Source organism: Aulonocara stuartgranti (genome assembly GCF_965226115.1).
Source record: "Aulonocara stuartgranti genome assembly, chromosome: 11".
Classification (NCBI taxonomy): domain Eukaryota; kingdom Metazoa; phylum Chordata; class Actinopteri; order Cichliformes; family Cichlidae; genus Aulonocara; species Aulonocara stuartgranti.
Window position 1 is genome coordinate 10,724,759 of NC_138947.1, and position 23,448 is coordinate 10,748,206.

Here is a 23,448-nt window from a genome sequence, read left to right on the forward strand (position 1 = left end):
CCGAGACACCATCTCTCATTCCTCCTCCCCTTCTGCCGTGAACTCGGATCTGTTAATGATCTCTTTGCCTACAGTCCTAAGTGGGAGCAGGCATCGTGCATGGCCTAGAGCAGCGTTACATGCCGTCACACACTCCAGAAGGGACTGCTTAACTGCGGTCTGGAGCACACTGGCATGAGGCTGCGGAATGTGCATACACTGGAAAGGGGGTGGGGTGGGGTTGGGACCCAGAAGAGAGAGGGGAAGCACAGCAGCGCCTCTTTCTACTCCTCACAGCTCTCCATATTTAGAGCACACTGAATGTATCTAATGAAGGCAGTCCATACTTTTTTCCCTTTTAGCGGGGCCGAACATCTGGCTCAGTGCTGTGCGAAAGTGTCGTAGTGGCATTCGTGCCATGTGCACCCTTTATTAGAGGCGGGAGCAGATCTAAAAATGGGATTGGGTGTGCGCGACGCTGTTAATCATGAAGCACAAGGCAGTCACATTTGCTTAGAGATATTCTGGTCTATTTAATTGATGCTCAAACGAACCTAACTGAACTGCACCGCAGGAAAAAAAATTGATGTGATTTTACAAAAAAAGTTTATTATCTTTAAAATGTTTTTACACTCGGTATGACAATGTGCTTACACAATACTTACAGTAGAGTTGGGTGAAATTTAATTTGTACATAGAAAAATAATAATTAAAAAAAAGAAACACCACCAACAATAACAACTAAAAAACAAAAACACATGAACATCTCCCTGGCCACTTCATTAAAATAAATTGGCTGTGAGTCAGTGGGCTCCTAAGTTTCACTGACTGATATGGGAACTGCATCAGGAGGACTAAGCTGGTGAGGATGGGGGGCTCACTGTGCTCCATCACCCTACTCTCCTGCATACAGCTTTGGTAATTTTACACAATATTTACACTTTTAATCACCAAATCATATTCCATTTACAAAGTGTCGGCTTAATTAAGCATTCCAAAAAACTATTATTCAGTATATTCACATATAAAGCAATGTACATATGTTGGAATTCTTTTTAATGCAATTTTATGCGATGTAAAATCGATGACCTAATGCTAAAGAAACAACTTTTAGTGCCAACTGTAAAAATCTCAGAAATTAATGAGCGACAGTTTGTCGACCAAAGTGTCTCAAATGTCTTGCTAGGACTAAGAGTGGTAAAAAGACTGAACATGTGGGATGTTTAGAAATGGTTAAAACTGCAATGCTACGACCTTCATTCTCAGAATCATTCCTGCAAGAAGAGGAAATCGGGCAGAACAAGTTGAGGAAGTGGGGCCGGACAAGAAACGAGGGGGTGGGGAAGTAACTGGACACACACCTAAACAGCATGTCAAACATAGCATTCAAACCCTGCTCCCATTATTACACATTAACTGATAAAAGTCAAGAAAAGATTGACCGCTAACTCCTTTTCGCCAGCCTGATTGCCACCGATTGATCCCTCAGTATACCGTGAGCAAAAAGCTCATCCCCGTGAGGGAAGATTACTTGAAGTAAGAAGATGTGGAAAATGTAGGGATTTCCATAAGGATCACTCTGACCTCAGGTTACATCATGCATTCATAAAACAACAGAGGCTCCAAAGTCTTGTGGTTAAGAAGGCAGGGTTTGCAGGAGTGGAAGCTTGGACCTCCACAGCCCATTTAAAAGCAGCACCAGATATGGTCAGTGGCAGGGGGGCTGAAGCGTGTACAGAGGGGGGAGAAAAAGGAGGCTGGGGAGGGAGAACTCGACTGTTCGGGCACGGATCCTTTTTTTTAAATTTTTTTTTTTTTTAAACAGTGGAAAGTAACAACAAAACTTTGATAAATGTGATACCAAAGCTGATTCCTGTGAATGATCCTCATTCAGGGATATAACAGTTTAAAAACTGGAATTGAGGTGATCATCTGAGGAACTTTTAAGAGCCGCAAATGAAAAAAAAAACACAAAAACGCTAAAAAATAAAACAGTCAGTGAAAACAGTCTCTGTAGCACCCCTCAGTGTCATCGTCTGAGAACACTGCACCTGGAGTCTTGGGTTGGTCATCAACAACCAAGTCTCCCAGAGTCCGTATATCGGGGCTCCTGTGCGATCCGCAGGGCCTGGAGAACTTCAGCAGTGCAATTCGTAGACATAAATAGAAATAAAGAAACTACTTCACTGTTCAGGCTGGACAGTTCGTACATGTGGGAGTGAATGGAAAGGCAAATCTGTGCTTCTCCTGTGTTAGCGCAGAGCAAAGTATAACATCTGTGGCCTGAAATGCTTCAATACACCTCTGTGTCCTCCTTGGGTCTGTACACGGCGCCGAATCGCTGCATGTACTTTTTGATGTATTCCTTGGTCTTGTGCTTCACATTTTCATTGCACTCGAGGTCCTCGGGATTCTTGCAAGCTTTCAACTCCTTATTCATAACTCCGTGAGTTAGCTAGAAGACAGAGCAGAAGTGAGGAAAGAGTTAGGCATTCATTCTTGCCCTCAAGTCTACAATAAACTGATATTGAAGTTGCGGTAGAGTGGTTAATCCCCTTTAGTGACTTTGCTCTTTATAATTTGACATAATACAATGCTGCAGTCTTTAAATGGGTGAAGCCTAAGTCGTCTTTCTGTTTACTGCGCCCATGTCCTCAGAGTCCTGGTATGTTCGAGTGGCAAACCACTCACATGCACTATCCATGGACCTACTGAGAATCATAATGGAAAAAAACCCCCACCGCCCTTTGAAGAGATGCTGGTTGAAAACAGCTTTTGAGAAGGAGCTAAAACAAAAGAGACAGTGATAATAGCTAGCATGTACAACATTTGTTCTGGAGGCAGAACACAAAAACATTTGGCTGGATGCCGAAATCGTGGGAGTTTAATTATTTAGTAATAGTTTGAAGGAAACTTTGAAAACTTTGTTTACATTAAATGCTGACCAGCATCCTCACTGTGCCGTGACCACACTAGGAAAGAAAGAAACGTTTGCTTTGTGGAAAACTTAATCCATGTATGAACACGGTTACCTTTCTAGCCAGGTGTTTGAAGTCTTCTGTGTTGCTGATGCGTCCAGATTTGCAGTCTGGCTTTCGATAAGGATTCAAGCATTGCACTATGAACTGTGACATCTGATTAACAAACAGGTATAAAGTTAAGTAATGTACAGAATTAAAAAAACAAAAACAAAACAGAAATGGCCGGACAGATTCACGACCATGCAGATCGAAGTGCAGACACTGTATATGTTTAAAAAAGGAGTTAAAAACATTGCTCTTAACACAGTTTGTGGAAACTCTGACTCACCTCCTTGCGAAAGGTCTCTTTACTTTTCTTAGCGAGTTCACTGGAAGTGTCTGCTTCAGCCGTCTTTGTGGAAAACTACAACGTCATCATAAGAGAAACTCATTAACAGGCTTGTTTGTGGACAAATATAACTCTGAAATGTTGCGGACCAGAATTAGCACGCCACTTTGCAAACTGATTTTTCTATGCTGCAAACCCAACCCTAGCTTAGCTTAATTAAAACATTCCTACAAGTTGCAACGACAGCTACTGAGGTCAGTAGGGAGTAAATGCAGCACCTGTTCACCAGCTATTTGAAACAACGCAGGGATATCCTGCCAGGGTGCCGCTTCCTCTCTGGCCGCAGCCTTCCACAGCAAAGCCAAGCAGGCAGCAGTTAACTGCCTACACCCACTATGAAGCGGTGAGTATCAAGAACAAGCATAAAGGATTCACACACACACACACACACAGCCGCACACACAGAGGAGGAATCCAGACAGTGAGACAGAATGCTTTGCAAGGCTAAAGCATGTGTCATAGTTTTGAGCCCTGGAAGTCGGCACCACCATTGTCTAAAGCCTACAGCTCACACACATGTAGCTGTTCTTGGATTATTGAACAACATGGATGTTTCACCTCAGTCTTGTTTGTTAAATGAACCAACACACCCTACGAATAAATCAAGGAATCTCTGTATGCGTGTCAGTGTGTGTCTTCTCAGCTGTTGTATCTCGTGAGTCGAGTTTGCCCGGATGATGCGTGGTCTCATTTCTGGGGTTTTGCATGCAGACAACACTTAAGACTTGTGACCTCCTACACGATGGTGCGTCTCTGTACTGTCACCACTTAAAATGACAAAATTTACAAATAAACTTCCACCGACTCTCACGTCTACCTTTGCTGTGGGTTGCATGTCCGTCACTGTGCAAGTCTTTCAAAGAGACAGTTATGCAGTTAAAGCGTAAAACCCCAAACTGCAAATAAATGAAGGCTAAATCTCCCACATGGTTTCCATTATCTTTAAAGACAGGATAAAAAATGAAAGGGGAAAACAAAGGAAGCAGAAGAGAGGAGATGAGCTTAGGCATCGCCTCCTCTTTAGCCTTGAGGCTAAAGGACAGACAGCTGAGCAGGGGGCGGGGCGTTTAGACACACTCTTAAAATTTCTGTCTCTCTGTAGAGTGCGATGAAGCCATTTTGAGAGGTGTAGTCGCCGCCAAGTTTATAAGACTCGACAGAACGTGGTGTTGTGCTGAAGGCTTTTCTTCTTCTTCTTCTTTTTTTCTTAGTTGAGAAACAGCTGAAAGTAATCACTGGTGCAGCATCTTCAATTACCTCAAGGAGCAAACACTATAATCGTGTTTTGCATCCAAGCGCAAACTTTCAGGGGAACTAACGAAAAAGTAATGTGGATTCTTTCTCATTGTCAAACGAAGGAATGCAGAGATACTTTTCCACTCTGTGAAGACTGTTACTAAAACCCGCTGTTTCTGACCACCCACCTAAGATTAGATCACAACAGTTAACTTTTTAAAAATCTTTCAGTGAAGAGTAATCAATGTCAAAAGCTCACTTTGGAAGGATTTTCATCATAGGTGGGTGTTCCCAGGTCCATCTCTGATTCATGGTCCACACTAGTGTTGTCACTATTTCCTTCCCAGGTTGGTGGATCCCACTGTGTTTGCCTAAAGGGAAAATAAATAAATAAATGAAACGCAATATGCTTGTGAGGACTTTACTGAGGCACACACACAAAACACCCCTGCAACACAGTTTTACTAACCTTGTAACAATATGGTAGTAGTAAATTTTGCCTTCAGGGTCCCGAGCCACTTTCCAGTTGGGAGGTAGGACGATAGTTTTGGGTTTAGGGGGAGAAGGTGGAGGCAGGTCTATCACACTGTTGGGCACAATCATTTCCTGGAGAAGAAAATAAGTTTTAAACTTAGTATAGGAGGATCACAAAATATACACATACAGCTTCACTTTAATGTGTTTAAAAAGAGATCAAAAATTACTGACACAGCTTTCATTTAAAAACAAAAACAAAACAAATTGACATCTAATTTCTAATGTATATGGCCATTATGTAACAACTTAAATTTGTCACTATAACAACTGTAGTTTGAAGTCATACGTGTTTACATTCTTATAAACAAATGGGACCCATTTAGCTGGACTCTGTCTCATATTAAAAGGGACAGATGCATAATTCAGATCTATACCACCCCCTTGTGGCCACGACAATAGGGCTTGTTCAAAACCACAAACTCAACTGCCTTATAATATCCCTGTTTTACGTCTTGTCTGTTACCTGCTGAACAGTTTGAGATGTTACAATGGTGGTGACTGTGCCTCCCTGCTGCACCACCACTCCCTGCTGACCAGGATATACCGGCTGGCCATGTAGGTAGCTGGCTGTGGGATCAGTGTATGCCTTCAAAAACAAAGCACAATTAGATGGCAGTCTTACAGACGTTCAGAACCTCTTTTTTCTTTTTTAAGGAATAAAATAAAATATCCTCCTCTGAATTATGAGCTTAGTTTTCCCAACCCCCATCGAATTTGGGTCAAAAATATACTACAGATTGGTCAGGAAAAACATAATTTCCTTTATTAACCATCTTTTAAAAGACTGTCTTGTATTTTCATACAGTTCAATCACAATAAAGATATTAACATTCACTTTTTTCTATATCAAGGAGTTATCTCTTGTATATCATAATGTAGGTTATTTATAAAAATTACACAAAAATCAAACGTGGGCAATGAGCAAATCTAAGAAAGGTAAAATGGACATTTGTATATGACCAGAGCAAGAAGATTACCTGTATGACTGGAGTGTTGGTCTGGGGGTAGGGAGCAGGGATGCTGTAGATTGTTTGGCAAGGCTGGCCCTGATAATAGATAGCTGTGGGAGTCTGACCCTGTCCCGGGGCTGTGGCATACTGCTGTGCAGGTTGTGTCTGCACAGTCACTGCCTGCTGAGTGGTGGGGTCCCAGAGAGTGGTGTAGCTCTGTTGGCCCTGTACCTGAGGGGCAGACTGGGCTGGTACCGACAGGACAGCTACGCCTGCATCCTGGGTTGCTACAGTTGGCTGGGCATAGTGCTGAGGGTTGCCAGAGGCAAGGTTTGCGGTAGTGACGTGCTGAGGGAGATTGGTGACTGGAGTGGTTTGGGGAGTGGAAGATGGAGAGGTCAGTCCTAGATCTGAGACGAGACGCTGGGGTGGAGTCTGTTCATAGTTGAGACTCGGCTCCACTGTAGGTGTTGGGAGAAGTACTTTGCCCGCATTGGGGTTGGAAGGATCCACAAAAGTCTGGATGGGATATCCAGGTGGGTACATGATGAAACCAGGGCTGGAGGCATAGGCTAGAGCCGGGTCATAAGCCAAAGACTGGAGCTGCTGCTGCTGTTGTTGAAGCTGTTGCTGCTTCTGTGCTTCCCGCTGGGCAACCTCCTGTTCAAACAGCTTCCTGCGCTCCTCTGTGGACAGTTTGTTGCGCTCCTTGCCACCAACTCCTCTTGGTGTCTTGCTGCTGTTAGATGGATCAAACCTTCACAATTCAGAGAACATGAGGACAGCTGAGTACCAAACCTTCACTAGGAGAGTTTGGGAAAAGAAAAAAACACTATGATTCGAGGACACAATCAACAAATAACACAAATTCCTACCGTTCCTCAGTGCGTCGGCTGCTCCTCTCGTAGGATGAAGGTGGAGATGGCGAGCGTCTCCTCCGTCGCTCAGAGCTGCGCGGAGTTTTCTCAGAGCCTCGATCGCGGTCCCTGTCTCTGTCCCAATCTCGATCCCTGTCTCTGTCCCAATCTCGATCCCTGTCTCTGTCCCAATCTCGATCCCTGTCCCGTTCCCTCTCCTTCTCTCGCTCCCGTTCACGTTCTCGGCTTCCTGACGTGGTGCGTGGCGTGAAAGATGTATCTCGATCTCGGCTGCGATCTGCCAGAAAAATCTAATTATATTAAAAGTTATGCAAATAATGTTTCAAGCCAAACATAAACTTCGAGGTAACCGTACCTCTTCCTTCCTTATCTACTTGAGTCTTCTTTGGTATCCTGTACACCTCCTGAAAATAACAGAACTTTGACTTTGGAATACAATGATGAGAGCATCGCAAACATTTGGATGATACACATTTTATACATGTTTATCTATTTTCCTTTGAAGGCGACAACTTATGAATATACCTTTAGATCCTTCCAGCTTTCTAGAAGCCTAGCAGCCATGCCACTAATGTCGAAAACACTGAGCTGTGGTTCCTGACTCCTCTCACTCTCCACATCTGAGACACCTTCCTCTTCATCTTGAGAAGGCGTCCCTATCACTGATGGATCCACAGGGGTTGCTGTGACCGCTGAGGGAATTGTGGCCTCCGGGGCTTCAGCGATAGGTGGAACATCAGTGGTTGGTTCACCACTGTGTGGCTCACTGCTAGGCAGTGTTTTCTTAGCCTCTTCAGCCTCTGTCTGGGATTCCATAGTCTCTGAAGGCTGCTCAGGTGGAGCATCAGCAACACCCGTTTGACTAGATTGGGTCTCTGGCTCATGGACTTTAACACTGGGCTGGCCTTCTTCTAATTCTGCATTTTCTGTCACTGATTGGGTATCTTGAGGCTTCCCACTCTCTTGTGTTTCAACTGGCTCTTTTGCTGGTTCCAGCTCATCTGCCTGATCTTCACTTTTGACTTCTTTTATATCGGAGTCCTCTTCCACAACCAAATCAGGTTTTTCCTTCACCTCTTCAGTTGGAGGTTGAGGTTCACTGCTTGAAGTCATCGCTGCCTCTTCCTGTTTCTCTCCTATGACTTCTTTTCCCAACTCTTCCGCTGAATCTGTGGTTGGATCTGCAGCGTCCACCGGTGTGTCTGGCTTCAACTGCTTTCCTTCAGGAAGTCCTGCACGTGAATTTTCATCATCTTCCTCATCATCCTCCTCCTCCTCTTCCTCTTTCCCATCGGATGCTTTGCTAGCATCAGAAAGAGCGCTGTCCAGACTGTTTTCGCTGATGATTTTAAGGCGTCTGTACACAGCAGGCTTGGACGTGTCACTATCTAGTTCTGGTCCCATTTTAGCGGAGGAACCATCAGGAGTGTTGAGGGGAGTTTGGGCACGGGAGGTGTTCTCACTAGAGTAACCATCCATCTCAGTCTGCTGAGGAAGAGTTTTTGTCTGAGCCCACCGCTGAATGAAGGTCAGGACTCTGCTCTCCTCCAACATGTTCTTAGTTGAGATGGGCAGCACACTGAGGGTCTTCATGATCTGCAAACAAGGCAATCGCTGGTCAAACAGCAAGTGGCTGTGTATGGGCCATACAGTGATATATGATAACATTTTGACATATCTCACCTGTAATTGCAGTTTGATGTTGTTGGCACTGTTGCCTTTAGCTTCGGAAAGCTCCACCATGAAAATCCAGAGCAAAGACAATCCATGGTGGTCTAAGAACTGCTTCAAGCATGATGGATTTTGTGTATCCTGTACAAAACAAACATAACATGTTATAACCTAAAAAAGAAGATAAAAAAAAAAATCAACAATATAGACAACGTATTCACAGATCTAGTCATACTTGTATGAGCTTTAGACAGATGAGTTTCTGTTCCATCGTTTCCACTCGGACCATCAGTCTGCAGAGAGACACCACCTGTTTCTCATCGTATAAGCCTTCGCCATTCTCTAGTAATGCCTCCAGCTCTTCATCGACCTGTGAAAGGACAGCATAGAAACAAGAGTGAAGATACATTTTGGCATTTAAAACACTCCGTGTATACAGCCTGTAGTTACAATGATGGCTTCTCATATTACACAAGGACAAAGTTTCAAATAATAAAGGTCAACTTATGTACTGTGCAAGTAATCACAGTGAGTCAAAATGCTTGGGCTGTTCTAAAAGCTCATTCCCCCCCCCATTTCTGGCTCCGTTTGACGTCAAAGGGAGGGGATATCAAGGCACACAGTTCTGGCTCTGCCCCATCAACCTGCTGTTCAAAATGAGGGGTGAGGCACTCTGAAGAATTCCAGCTTAAATTGAGGGTGGCCTTAAAAGGAGGGTAGCTAAAACAGTTAGTTTCAGAGTGTCTACTGACATGCAATATAAGACAAGTATAAAAACTGAACTACAAATTATGCAGAGATATTCCAGCAGTGTCTAAATATTAAAAAAATAATAAGCTTGAAACAAACAGATCTAATCTAAGAAGCAAGTACAGGCATTGTAATACAGGCTGTTATGAATCCTCTACTGTAACTTTAACACTATGACTTCAAAGACCACTACAATTACCCTGTAAATGAGGCTGTGAATACCAAGTAGTCAAATATCCTGAAGTTCTGGTACATTACTAACACATTTTCACTATATTGCTAAAGCAGTTACTTATTATAGTGATCAAAAGGAAAAGAAAGATAACATTTTTTGCACTTTTATTGTGTAAACTTTTTAAAAACGGAACAGTTAATGAGTTCACAGCTTCTGTTGCCTTTTCTGATATGATTGATTTTGCATGAATATTTTCTAACAGGTTTATGTACCTGATTATTAAGAAGAGGAAAATAACAGTTGCACACAGCAGTGTATGCAGCTTAACAGTTCTCAGCACTCAATTTATACAAATTTGTAAGTCTTTCCCTCTCTTAGTTGTTGTGTATCAGTCACTAAAGTGCCGGCCTCCATGCAAACCTGTTAAAGCTACACTTAAAAGAAATGCCTTAAGACCTTTAAATATTACTAAAAGAACCGACCGTTGTGAGAGCACTCTTTCGACTGCGGTCTTTCTTCATCTTCCCACCAGCTGCTCGAACACTAACTCTGTTCTCCCCACCCAGGAAGCCTCTGCAGCTGGGTGCTCCACAGAAGCATTTCTGTGCTTCTTTCCTGCAGGGTACAATTAAACAGAGATGAAACCACCACTGCTAAACCATTCGATGAAAAGGTTAACCAGTCTTTCTTTTTGAGTCTATTCATATATTATACGTCGAACACAAAAATACAGTAACCGCGCAGGAACCGTACCCATATCTCTGAAACTGGTAGTCAAACGTGAGCTCAGTTCCTGCAGTAACAGCCTTGGTGGTGAAGAACCCAACTCGAAGCTGACCGTTGACTGTCCACTGAAACGATTAAAAAATTAAATAAAAAAACAAAACAAAAAAGTAAAAGAAACTAAAAGGATACGCCAAAGAGTTTTATTTTGCCACCGTACCTTTTGGGTTTCACAGTTGGGCTCGCAGCTGTGGTTCATGAACCGAGAGCAATTACCCTTCAGCGTTGCATCAATAATCTGAGAGAGGCAGTACAGCGTCAGCCGTTTCTTCCAGCCACCACAAATAACCATTAAAACCATTTACAGACGGCATTTGATGTGTTAAATCATCACTTACCTCGTTATTCTTCAGAGACATAAAATAGTAGTGGATGTTCTTATTGCGAGCGTACTCTTTCACCCTTGTTTTGAACTCTTTGTGGTCCAAAACCTCACCGCAGTATTCCAGTACAAAGGTGTTTCTAAGAAAACAACAAAAGCAGTTTCACATATATCACCACTGTTGTTTTTTCTTTCCACATGCATTTTTATCTAGTATAAGTCAGATCTTATAACCTCTTAGGAAGCACTGTCTAGGCCTTGTTCTATCGTTATGCAGTGAAACAGAGAGCCTCTTTTGTCAACTACTGAATGTTATTTTCTAAAAATTATTTCACAGCGTTCTATTAAAAACCAATAAGTGTCTTACGATGCCAAGTCTTTAGCTGCCCGTAGTCCCCAGCCCTTGTCTTCTGTAAGGATCACATCAAAGTCGGCATGTTGTTTCATCTGAAAGCGGCGATTAGAGCAGTAGGCTCCATTCAGGCACCGTGACGAACTAAGAAAAAAAAATCACATGGAAAAAAGATGTTACGAGAAAGACGTAAAAAGATTTGATTAACAAAACAGAAAAGGTGCTTAAAAAACTATGGATTTCCAGGTTCTTAATTAAGGAAAGTTGTAAAATATTTATTGATGTAAAAGATGCCAGCGGTTCAATAACCTTTATTACACTTACCACTCAATCATCAGCAGCCGGTTTAAACAGTCATCTCCGCATGCTAGTACGCCCCTTGCTCGGTCCTCTCTGGGTAGCACCGGGCACTCACACTGCATTCGTTTAATATCTCGATGAGATTTGCTTTTTTTCCTGCAAATTACATTTTAAAACTTTCAAAGATCAAGTCTGAAAATAATTCAACATTTTGCTAGGAAGTTACTCTTCACAAACAAACTTGATTCTCTGACGGGAATCATCTTACCTTTCTGTTAGGTACAAGTTCTCCTCAATCAAGTCAAAGTACGGAGGCATCTTTTTAGACTTGGCAAACTCTTTCCATCTATTTGCATCTTGAAAGTCCTGCAGAGTGAGTGATGGACGGTCCGCTGCAGATTTTACAAGAGTTTCTTTAGAGACTTCAGTATCTCCTTGACGGTCCCTTTTAGCTGCAGGGCCAGCCTCTGCCTCGTTGTCTGAATCGGACTCTATCTCTGGACGCCTTTTCTTGGGAGGGCCCCTTCCTCTGTGGGGCCTAAAACTGTCTTCTCTAGAGGGGTCGGGTACAGCAGAACCCCTGCTATTGCTGCTTATTTCATGACCTTGTACAAAGCTTGATGACCCTTGAGTGTTAGGCCCACTGCCCTCAAAAGCCGTTTTGCTACAACTTGATGATTTATCCCCACTGAAGTCGTCATGATCATTAGTGAGGGAGTCGGGTTGAATTTCGCCTGAAGGATCCTGATCAATGACATTTGCATGGAGGTAGTTTTTTCTGCTTGTCTGCATGTTTTGCGACTGCTGGATACAGGAAGCAGTACTTGGTCTGTGTTCTTGTTCCTTGGAAAAAGATCCTGACAGTTTAGTGTTTGTTAACTGAGGCCCGTGGCTGCTATCAGGCTGCTGGTACGTACTAGTAGGCTGTTCTGGTTGTGAGAAATCCCAACCCAGGTTGAATTCATGCTTCTCATTAATATTGTCAGCCCTGGAGAAATGATCTTGTTGGTAATGCACGTGCGTCCGATCTCCTCTGTTGCTCACATCATGTTGTTTGTGCCCTTGCTCACACTGTTTGGAATTATCACGCATGGGGGTGGAATCTGTGACACTTGCATGGGAACTGGTATGACCAGCAGTATAAGGTTGGGTACTGATGGAGGTGGAGGCCTCTGAGTGACTGGTGCTATCAATCATATTGCTCTGGGACTGACACAATGTACTATTACTGAGTGAATCGCTTATACCGGTCTGTGTTGTGGGTTGTTTTTTCTGTTGGCTAACTTGATTTGGGGGTTCACTAATATGTTTTTCAGCTGCTAAGGCATTCTGCTGTTGTAAAATATTCAAAGGTCCCCTCTCCTCTGTATTCATTGTTAGACAAGAATTCTTTGGCACCACTACTACAGAGTGCAACTGTTTTATAGCCTCGTCGCAATCAGAGTCATACTCTGAGTTATCGCTATCACTGGCCTCACTCTGTCCTGACGCATCCTGACTGGGAGACATTCTCTTACTCAGTTTGCTCTTGCTAGCACTGTCCTTGGATTTGTTTTCGGAATTTTCCTCATTTGAGTGCTGTGCTGTTGCTGCCGAGTTGATCTGTATCTTGTCATTTATGTGCAGTGGCTGATCTGTGTTTGACTTTTGAGAAGCAGACAGTTTGGAGTCACAGTGGTCATTGCTGGTGCTGGCTTGCGAAGGCTCACTTTGGTCTTTGCAATTAAAGGTCACGGGTGTGCTCTCTGATTGGACTTCCTGCTTTGAGATCTCCGTCTGCCTTACCAGTCTGGAATGTGTTCCAGCTTCCTGCTGAATATCATCTTTAATATCACAGTCTTGTTGAGCATTATCTTTAGAGAACTCTATTTTTTTGACAGAGATCACCTTTTTAACAGTATTTAATAGTTTACTCTCTACACAAACAGTTCTCTGTGAATTTTCACTCTCTGAGGAATCCTGCCCAACAATATCCCACCGTGACTTTCGGGTACTACAGCTGCCCTTTTTTACATCGGTAGGTAGTGACTCTGGCGGATTCTCAGACTGAAGACAAGATGAATCAGATTTGACTGGCAAATTTGTGTCAGACTCTTTACTGACTGGCTGAGCTTCATCCAGCTCAACATTTTCTGGTTTAGTGTTTTGCTGGACAGCCTCTGTGACAGCTTTATCCACTGAATGAAGTACAGACTCTGGCCCAGTTGAACAGTAAAAAATTTCCTCGTCCTTATTGCACATTGTACTGTCATTACCACTACATAAATTTACGACAGATGCATTTGAGTTCACATGTGTTGGATCATTAGAGGAAAGGCTATCCTTCACATTAGACACGTTTTCCAGAGTAGAGTTTACATGCTTTAGGCTCTCGCTGTAAGTGACATCAGAGGCAATGTTATTTTCCATTTCAAGACCTGATTTTGCTTCTGTCTTAAGTGACAGTTCTTGCAAACCCTCACCACAAGACCCCACCTCCTTTTCATCTTTATTGCCATTTTCATTTTCAACCGGTTGGGAATCGGATTTTTCTTTTGAACTCTGAGAAAATGATTCTGTTGTGGTTGCACAAGATGGTGCTTTTCCAGGGCTATGAAATAAATCATCTGATTGTCTATCTTGCCCAGAAGATTTCACAGAAGATCTAGAGGGGACCTGTTTCGACTCTGGTCTACTGCTTTTCTTTTGAGAGTTTTTACAGTTCTCCAAGGAGCTGGAGCTTCTGTTGGATGACTGTAATTTGCCCTTATGATCCGTTTCAGAGTCACTGGGGCTGCTTTTTTGCCGTTTTTCATGTGTCTGAGAGTGTGTGTAACTACTGGAAGATGAAGATTTATTGTTGGCCTCTGACTTATGATGGCTGCTAGATTTACGGTGACTGGAGTCCAGATCAGGAGAACACTTGCGTAGGGTATCAGAGTCCGATAACCGCTTTGTAATCCTTTCAGACTTTGAAGACTGTGTTCTTTTATCCAACTCTGAAAAGTGAGGTGAATCTACAGATTTTGAGGTTTTTTCAGATTTTGAGTAGGATGATGATTTTGACTCCTTATGTGAGCTTGAGTGGTTAGATGACCTACTGTTGTCACTTGTCCTCGACCTTGTTTTTCTGTGGTCATCTTCAGAGTCGGAACTGTCCCGAGTTCTGTCAGTCCGAGAGCGAGAACGTCTTCTATCCCTGCGTGGAGAACTCCTGTGCGATCTCCGGTCTGATTCATGATAGTAGGACCTTTCAGAGCGCGATCCTCTGTCACTTCTAATTCTGTCTGATCTGGAGTGTGAAGAACTTGTTCGAGAACCTCTTGATCTAGACCGTGATCTAGATCTGGACCTTCGGCGATCTTTCTCTGATCGGGATGAGCGTGAAGATGTGTGTCTGGAATCACGGTCTGATTTCGAGTAACTAGACGACCTTTCGTAATTCTCTGAGCGCTTTGAGAAACTTTTTTCCCTTTCCTCTGCATGTGAACCAGAAGAAGATTTTCTTACATCTTTACTTCTGCTGTCAGAGTTTGTTTTACTTTTGGAATCAACTGATTTGTGGCTGGAAGACATCTGGGCTGAATCTCCATCAGATTCGGAGCCAGGGGGGGCACTATCTGACTGTGACCTGGTTTTCCTTTTGTGTATCTTTTCATCCTGCTCAGTACTGCTGGATGTCTCCCCATCTTTTCCTGAGGAGGCAGCTGGTTTCTTGAGGCTTGAGGTTTCTCTCGTCTCAGAGGTTTCAGTGTGAGCACTTTCAGAGGGACAGGTGCTGATGAGACTCTGGGGTGCTGGGAGTTCATTCTGAAATAGAGAGGTGTGCGGCTCTTCTGGCATAACTGACTGTTTCTCTTCAGTCACAGAGTCATTAAGAATTTGCTTCTTGAAATGCATCATTTTCACTTTAGTAGCTGTGGGGACTGGCGTCTGAGGTGTCTCTGTTTTTGATACTGGCACCAAGGGTGTCTGCCTTTGCTCAGTTTTGCTGTCTGCACTCTTTCCAGGTTTTTCGGAGGTTGACTGTGACGAGGCAGCATGAGGATCTGACTTATCAGGACTGGGAGGGATGAAGAACGAGCTTTGGAGTGGCTTCTTTGTCTGTGAGAAGCTGAAGGACACTTTCTGACGACCCTGATCTTCTAAGTTGACCTTCATCTTGGTCCCTTTAGGCAAAAGGTGGTTGGACAGCATGACTCTGGGAGACAGGCTTTTGATTAGAGCTGCTTTAGACAGGCCCTCCACCTTTACCTACAATACAAGAGAAAACACATAAACGTGCTGCCTCAGTTCTTTTATATAATAAAAAAGGCTGTAAAATGCTGATAAGACCGCAGATATTTATAGTCATTAATTATATTTAGTTAACTTACCGATGCACCACTCCCTTCCTCTCTGGATTTACATAAGAGCAATATGGGAAAGTAGAAGAAAGGAAAGTCAGAAATTAATTTACAATCGTAAAAGTAAAGAAAAGAAACTTTAAGATTAAAGCCAAAATTATCAGGGTAAACCTGCGGATGTAAACATTTACCTGAAAATGTTCTCTGGACTAATGACAAATGACTTCAAAACAACTGTTGCCCAATCTGAAACAGTGGTTCAGTATCTTTCACTCATTGCCCAATATTCTCAAGTTCAAAGGGAATGCTATGCCAAGTGTATTAACACTTCTGATTTCTATCAGAGTTAAATTAATAAACAGACAGAAATAAACAGACTCAAGTTTCATTTTAACATTTTAAATATAGCGGACAGGGAATTAGCTTACGGCAGCCATGTGATCATATGTGTTTAGACTACTAGTGGCAAACAGTGTTAGGCAGTAATGGATTTCACCGATAAATAAATGAAATGGAAGTGCTGAGACTGTCAGGTTAACTGACCTAGACATGTCACATACATCTAAGGGGGGGGGGGGGGGACACGACAGGAAATTGCTTTACATTACATAACTGCTCAGATCAACTTTAAATAGGTTTCCTCAAACCCACCAAAGTTTGAGGAAGCCTGCTAAGCAAAAAATAAACTTCAGCATGTGATGTTGAATACAATAACATTTCTGAGGAAAGTTACATTTTATCTAAATGCACTGTCTTTTGGATGCCTAATTCTCACATAAGTATATACATATATATATTATGTCTATATAATTCCAAATTCCTTATAAAGATGCCTTTGGTGTAGAAGAATGTGACATAGTTGGAACGTACCCATGCAAACATGGTATGAGCATGCAAACTACAACCAGATGAACAGAACAGACATTCAGCCTCTGAGCCTGTTACTCTGAGGGCAGAACAATGAGCTACTATGCAGAGAAAAACTAGAAAAGCTAACAAAAAAACTGCATGTTCAATCAGATTACTAAAAGCTGACTAACTTGCAAGATCAGTTTTAAAGGTTTTAGTTTTTTGCTAGGGAAAAAATTGATACAGCATAGTATTGTCATTTTGCTTGGTGACATTGTATCTAGAGCAGGGCGATATGGCCAAAAATATTTATCACGATATATATTTGAAAATTTGCGATAACGATATAACCGATGATATAATTGATGCGAGACAAAATACAACTCCACAACATTACTAGCGCAAAAAGACAACCTTCCATTTATTTTCACTTAAACAAGAAGCTGGTTTTTATGTACATTAAAGCTTTATAAAAATGTAACAGTGCAAATGCAAATTCCTTGCTGAAAGTTTAACCAAAAGGCATTTCCAGTAGAAATGGGCTGACATATCCTGAGCATAACCATGTATAATATCCACTGAAGTTAAAAAGAGGTGCTTTGCAACATTAAACTGCAGTGTGCAGTACGCATTTTTCGGTCCATAAGGTGCACGGGATTATAAGGCACATTAAGCGAAACAAAGCAGTCAGATAAATCAAACTTTATTAAACTCATTCTTCTTGCTTCCTCCACTTCTGTACCATTGATTCATTAATGTTGAATTCTCTGGCAGCTGCTCTGTTCCCATGTTGTTGCAGTATATTAATGACTAACCTCGCATTGTGGATGGATTATCTCAGTTGTTCTCCTGACTGAAGTTTGGTCCGTTTACAGCATCCTGCCATGCGATTGCATTTGTCTCTAACCATGAAGAACCTTCACGTTAACTTTTATAAGTGGAAAAGTGTTAGTGTTCGTCCTCCAGCTTCACTGTTTATGTTATGCTAACATAGCTGTGTCGCTAGCGATCACGTAGCACATCATTATATACCAGCTAGCCCAACTTCAGTAACCCTACAAACATCACTGCTGTTTAGTTTCCTGTCTTCATTTATGTTGGAAGTGATAGCAGAGCTGTACGTTTGATTTTTTTCAGAAATCTCTCAGTCAGAACATGCAATATCATGCTTAGGTAACTAGCGAAACTAGCGAGCTAACTTCCGCTAGCTTCCTGCTAACGTCTAACTCCGTTAAATGTAATAACTTTTGTTTTCATGGATGCCTGGAAGTTAAACTTTATAGTTACACCTGGTAAAGCAGCAATGCTGATCGTTTTATTAAAGATGAAAGAATTTAGACAGTTTTTAACTCTAAGTGATGCTGCAGTGTTGTTTGACCTGAAGCATACGGAGTTTAGGACCCAGATTACTCCCAGATTTAAGAGCATCTTAGTCCGACAAATATGACAATAACAACGGCCGCTTGCATGTTCTGCAAAAAATGTGCTTTGTTGTGTATCTGACAGACAAACACCAAACCAGTTCCACATCACGGAAGTTGCACCGTTTTTACAAACCAATTCTGGTTCATCTGTTTCACTCAACAATCGGCCATGTGCGTATGAAAACAAAGGCACCGCGCATGCGCGTTTTACTCCCATTCTATCGCGATATTTCATTTTCCTATCGTTGCCTAACATTATACCGGTATTACCGTGAACGGTATAATATGGCCCAGCCCTAATTGTATCAACACAAGAACAGCAAATAGCAATTTTTTTATTAGATAAATTCAAATACTCTGGGAATATTACAACAAGATGCAGACGATATCGATGCAGACAGCAACACATATGATTTTCAACATTATTTGATCACAACTAATTCCTGTATTATCAGAAACAGATTGCATGCAAATGCCAGCTTGCCCTCATTCAATTGCAGACTGACAGACAACGGTCTGACTGGTTTTTCTTTGAAAAACTGACGGAACCAGCTCAGTGTTCCTTCAGTGGGCTGGTTTCAGTTATTATGCAAATATACTGTTTATAAAATTGGGGAAACCTGCAGTCAGCTGAGACTGAAGAAGTCACTTGAATGAGTGACGGAAAGTTTCTCCCACTGAAAACGCTACGTCCAGATGAACAGAATCAACTTTTGGAGAAATTGAAGTGAGACAACTTTATCTTAGTGGATGAAACAGATATTGACAAAGTTTAACTTTGAGGACATCATTCGCAGTTTAAAAATTATGAAAACTAACAATATATATTATTGCAATGCTCAGAATTTCGCAAAATTAAAAAAAAAAAAATAATAATCACAAAAATATTGTATCATGAGTGAAGTATTGTGATAATACTGTATAGTGGAGTGTCTGGTGATTCCTGCCTCTATTGTTTACATTTCCTGCTTATTTCGAAATGATTTCTGTCAGACATAAATAAAAGTTCAACTCTCTCTGAACTTCCAAAAGTGATCCAGCATTGCATAACACCACTTCTCAACACCACTTCTCAACCAAAACAAAGCGCTACGGCTACCACACATTCTTAGAGCTGAATGAAATAAGTGGATATTTCAGTGAAGACCAGAACAAAAAATATTTAGGATTCACTTTTCAAACTTTTTTTTTTTTTTTTTTTTTTTAAATATGCAGGCCTTATTATATCTAGCTGTGATGCTCTTGTGGGCTGACCCACATCCATCTTTAGGCCCCCACTGGTTATGTCGCAAGCCAAACATGACGTCACCACAGCCCTGTCACCATTTACACCAGCACTGAGGGGGCACCAGATTCACTGCAGTATTCTCCTGAACGACAGGTGCTGCCACACAGACAAAGCCTATACGACAGCATTGGTATGGGAGTAAAAGACGACGAAAGGGGAATACTTTCTCCAGAAAGTCTCAACTTTCCAAATCTCTGAGCTCCTGCACTGATAAATCACTGAAATGCCGATAAGACCCATGACCATTGAAAACGTGTGTCTTCAATCTGGCTGCCCCCAACTACACAAGGGTTAGAAAAACCTAAGAAGTCCACGGCTAACTGAAACGACACCAAAGCGCAGCTCGCCTATGCGGATATGACGTCACTTATGGTGCGCGTCACCATTGACAAGGGTGACAACGGCGGGTCTAATAGGCCCTTTACACAGTGTATTCTGTGCTTTACCATACCGAAGGACAAAGCATTCAGATTTCTCCCCTTTTTACTGCAAGTAAGATTTTTTTCTGGCAGTACGAGTTTCTTTCATCACTCTTTCAATAGAAACACCGAAAAGAATAACAGTTGGTAAGATAATTGTGGAATGTCCATGAATTTAAATGTTTCGAAACTTGTTCTGAAATAATTACGTTCTACTAAATGGATTCATATTCATTTCTAACCCTGAACTTAAATAAATAGAGCTCACATACAATGACACTGAGAGTGAAAAGGGGCGACTGGTATGCAACTCCTGTTTCAGTGGCATAGACTACAGAACAAGGGGTTTGGCACACCATTGGGCATTCTTTTCTCATCGCCATGTTGCTGTTATATATCTTTACTGTCTTTACTGAGACTGGTAACTGGTGTTCCAAAACAACAATAAAAGCAAAGAAATAAAAGCGGTCAACATATAAGAAAACTTAATGTGTGACTTTTTATTCCCTTTCTACTTTTAATAAAATGTGTCTGTTTTCTTTGGGCAAAGCTTGATATGGGTGATGGGAAAAATGGGTCATTTATTCCTTTAGGATTTCAATTTTCTTTTTTTTCTCCTGTGACCTTCAAACTGAGACACATGCGCTGGGACATTCAGTAATACAGAAAGAGCTATGAAATGCAAGAATGGGGAATAACAACTGGTTCCTGTTAAGAACTGCTTCCAAATAACCCCATTAGCTCCATTGGAATTAAATGCTTCCAAGCCAATCATTTTTCATTAATTAGTGCTGCCATGTATTCCTTACAGTTGCCCGTTACAAAGAAAAACAAAAAACAAAATAATAACAAAGAGTGGAGTTTTTGCTCACCTCAGTCAAATCCAAGCCATATTTTCTACTCTGTCTCTGCACTGAAAAGATAATAAATCAGTTACACTGATGCTAAAAACATGTGTAGGACTACTTTTTTCCCTGTAAAGATTGAATCTGGAATCAATAAGGGCAATCAATTAAAAAAAAGATTATAACACAGGTTTCAATGAATATCTTTCCCTTTGCAAACAGCTTTCTTGTAATTTTTTTGTAATTGTAATTTACAAGCATCTAATCTTTTAAGCTGATAAATAAATTATAAAAAGAAAATGAAAAATATATGGTTAAAAAAAAAATACATCTTCAGGTAACAATTTCTATTCAATTTGTTCGATATATATATATATATGACTTGTTTGTTTTTTTCTGCTTTTACTGTCCTGTATTACCACAACAAACTTTAAGGAACTGTGTATGAACTACAAAAAACACACCATCTAGACAATGACTGACAATTAATAAATAAACAGATGAAAGGATGTGGAAAAAGCACAGAACTTATGAGTTGCATAAGACACTTTAGTGCTTAAATTAAAAAAAAAAAAAAGAAGCTCTTTATATGAACAATAACATGGCGGTGGATGGGTTGACGTAGAAGTCAAAATGTTTTAAAAGTAGCGTGCCAGACTATATTCATAAACATAACACAACTTGGTAAGCATTCTACATTTTCTGCTGTCTAATACCTGATCTCTGACTTGTGCAGAGCGTCCATAGAGAAATTCGTCTAGGATTAGTAGGCCTGAAGGGGCTGCTGGCCAAGAATAATCCAAATCAGAGAAATGAGCCCTCCAAAGTGACGCCACACCTGACAAAAAGAAAGACAAAGCAATGAACTAAGTCTCTCTGTATCCACAACAGCTAATCACTCAGGAACTTGTACACTTTTGACACCATTAAAATCTCAGTAAAGTTCCTGCTAATGACACAATAACTGCAGTATTTCACAGTTTGTCTCTGTTGTCCAACACACATTGTATATTCAGCACACAACGTCAGAAAGCACATTGTGTCACATGCATTAAAGCGTTGCACAGTAACGACTTCTGCAGACCCGCCTTCCTTTCTGTTATCTATCGATGCAATGTGGCCGTACCTCGTCTTACTCCCATTAGACATGGACCCCCTCCCCCCAATTTAAGTACATTTGGCTGTAAATTTCCACTGTTGTTGCTTCAGCTGATCAACATATAGGAAGTTACGTTCGCCAATTGTTTATTAACAGCAAGTTTCATGGTCGAAGATAAATGGAAAAACATGGATGGATGCAGGGCGGGCATTAGAAGATGCAGCTGATTATTAGACACGGCAAAGACAAGCATGCGGACTACATAAAACAAAATGCTGTTTGCAGAACAACGATTTATGTGAATGACCACATCGACACTGTAATGGGACAAACAAATCGTGACTGAATGCAAACTGAGTAACTACACTTAAGCATGGCCTGTGCAGTGAGTGTATGCAGCCAAAACATGGCCTTTAAAAAGACAGCCACTTCTAGAACTAGCTAAATTATTGTTCTAAAGCAAATAATTTAGTCTGCTATTTTTTAAGGATTGCTTACACTAACACTGAGAAGGCAGAAAACACGTCATACCTTAGTTATTAGACCGTGATGATAATTTGCTAAAAAATATAATAGCTGAGCTAGCTTGGGTAGGTTAGCAGAGATTTCATGGGCCGTCTTTAAAGACAGCAGGAGCATATTCCTTGTGTATAACGTAGGCTATTACTGTCGGCTAGCAAACAGTTGTGTACTTTGACATGCTAGAAGTAAGGCTTTTAGTGTGTTTTCGGGTGCCTGTCAGGGGGTTGAACAATCACATTTGCTTCTGTAAAGGGCTAGCATCAGCAGCTAACACTAGCTGTGTTAGCTTTGCCTCGCTCTGTAGGCTAACGTGGCTGTCGTAAACTTGTTATACTTTGAGCTTTACCTGGTGTGTTCACTCAGAATAATGGGGGTTTTTTCGACAGTGTGAGCACCTTACCTTTGTAGTTTTTTGACACGGAAGAAAATATATGACATTCACTTCTATTTTAGGATACAATGGACCCCTATAGTGGAGTCTGTGACCCGGCTTTGCTAGCATGATAGCTAATGTTTTGTTTTGTAGTAAGGTGGTTTCACCAGAAATAAGGACCCGCTAAACAACCGGGACATGCTCACGAAGTACTCACTTTACGAAGTGTTTAAGGTCACAGGGATCCCCCATCTTCGAAATCACCGGTGATCGGCTTTCTAAAACATCAGGCAGCAACGTATACCGACGTTAAATCCATACGGAGCTGTCGGAAATGGTCGTCGGCTCACTGGCTCCGCTACTGCTGCGCCCTAGCTTCAGCATGGGTGAATGGTGGTACGACCGAGCCAGAATGCGCTCACATAGTTAGCGAAGAGTTGTGGGAGAGCTCTAAAACACAAATGATAGCGAATGCAGCGCCTCGGGAAGTGTTTAAAATGACAAGACTAACAGTCTGATCCCCCAACGAAGTCTTTTGAGCATGTGTTTTAGCCACTTTTTATTTGTATCAGCCACTAATCGAGTGCCTCTGTTTCTGAGGCTTCTCTGTTCAGCATCACATGATATGGGTGCACAGCTGGCGCGAACCCCGGAGCGCACTGCGGCTCCTACGAGTCAAACAACCAGTTAAAATTTCAAAAAGGCAGGCCTTGTTAGAGAGCATCACACAGTGATTAAAATCTCAATAACAGAGACCTTGGTCCTTTGATAAACATTATACTTCATGCTTCATTTATTTGATGTTGTTTATCATAGTCTATTATTTGATTGATTACTTTTTGTGCTGCCTATTCAGTTTTTTTGTCATCCACTGGAACAATTTGAACTGCACTAATGTGATTGTGGAGGTAGTCATTGTGTAGGACTGGACTCTCACACACGTCACCACACATTTCCTATAATCCTATAATTCCTATAATTTATAATCCTTATCTTTATAAT

At 41.6% G+C, this 23,448-nt stretch overlaps 1 protein-coding gene across 4 annotated transcripts; it reads right to left on the bottom strand.

The window, feature by feature from the left end:
- Positions 1-568: 568 nt before the first annotated feature.
- setd2 (SET domain containing 2, histone lysine methyltransferase) lies at positions 569-23,116 on the bottom strand. 4 transcript variants are annotated; one of them, XM_082550315.1, is made up of 23 exons: positions 22,474-22,587; positions 21,169-21,290; positions 20,480-20,520; positions 15,658-15,679; positions 11,571-15,535; positions 11,327-11,458; positions 11,018-11,146; positions 10,667-10,790; positions 10,489-10,566; positions 10,299-10,396; positions 10,028-10,160; positions 8,856-8,990; positions 8,633-8,761; positions 7,475-8,545; positions 7,305-7,353; positions 6,947-7,226; positions 6,099-6,828; positions 5,585-5,707; positions 5,054-5,190; positions 4,844-4,955; positions 3,289-3,363; positions 3,012-3,113; positions 569-2,434 (listed from the first exon to the last, which is right to left on the bottom strand). In XM_082550315.1, the coding sequence occupies exons 5-23, from the start codon at positions 15,476-15,478 to the stop codon at positions 2,273-2,275; spliced, it is 7,707 nt and encodes a 2,568-aa protein (XP_082406441.1). In that variant the 5' UTR covers positions 15,479-15,535; positions 15,658-15,679; positions 20,480-20,520; positions 21,169-21,290; positions 22,474-22,587; the 3' UTR covers positions 569-2,272. The 4 variants fall into 4 exon arrangements, with proteins under 4 accessions (XP_082406441.1, XP_082406439.1, XP_082406440.1 ...); XM_082550313.1 differs by lacking the exons at positions 20,480-20,520; positions 22,474-22,587 and adding an exon at positions 22,664-23,116; XM_082550314.1 differs by lacking the exon at positions 20,480-20,520.
- Between the last annotated feature and the right edge of the window lie 332 nt (positions 23,117-23,448).

Excerpts from the sequence above, each read along its gene's own strand:
- setd2 (XM_082550312.1), bottom strand. The coding sequence starts at position 22,698 with ATGGGGGATCCCTGTGACCTTAAACACTTCGTAAA. Across the intron at positions 10,567-10,666 it reads TGTCTCTGAAGAATAACGAG|ATTATTGATGCAACGCTGAA; the intron begins GTAAGTGATGAT and ends TGCCTCTCTCAG. Across the intron at positions 3,364-4,843 it reads ATGATGAAAATCCTTCCAAA|TTTTCCACAAAGACGGCTGA; the intron begins GTGAGCTTTTGA and ends ATGACGTTGTAG.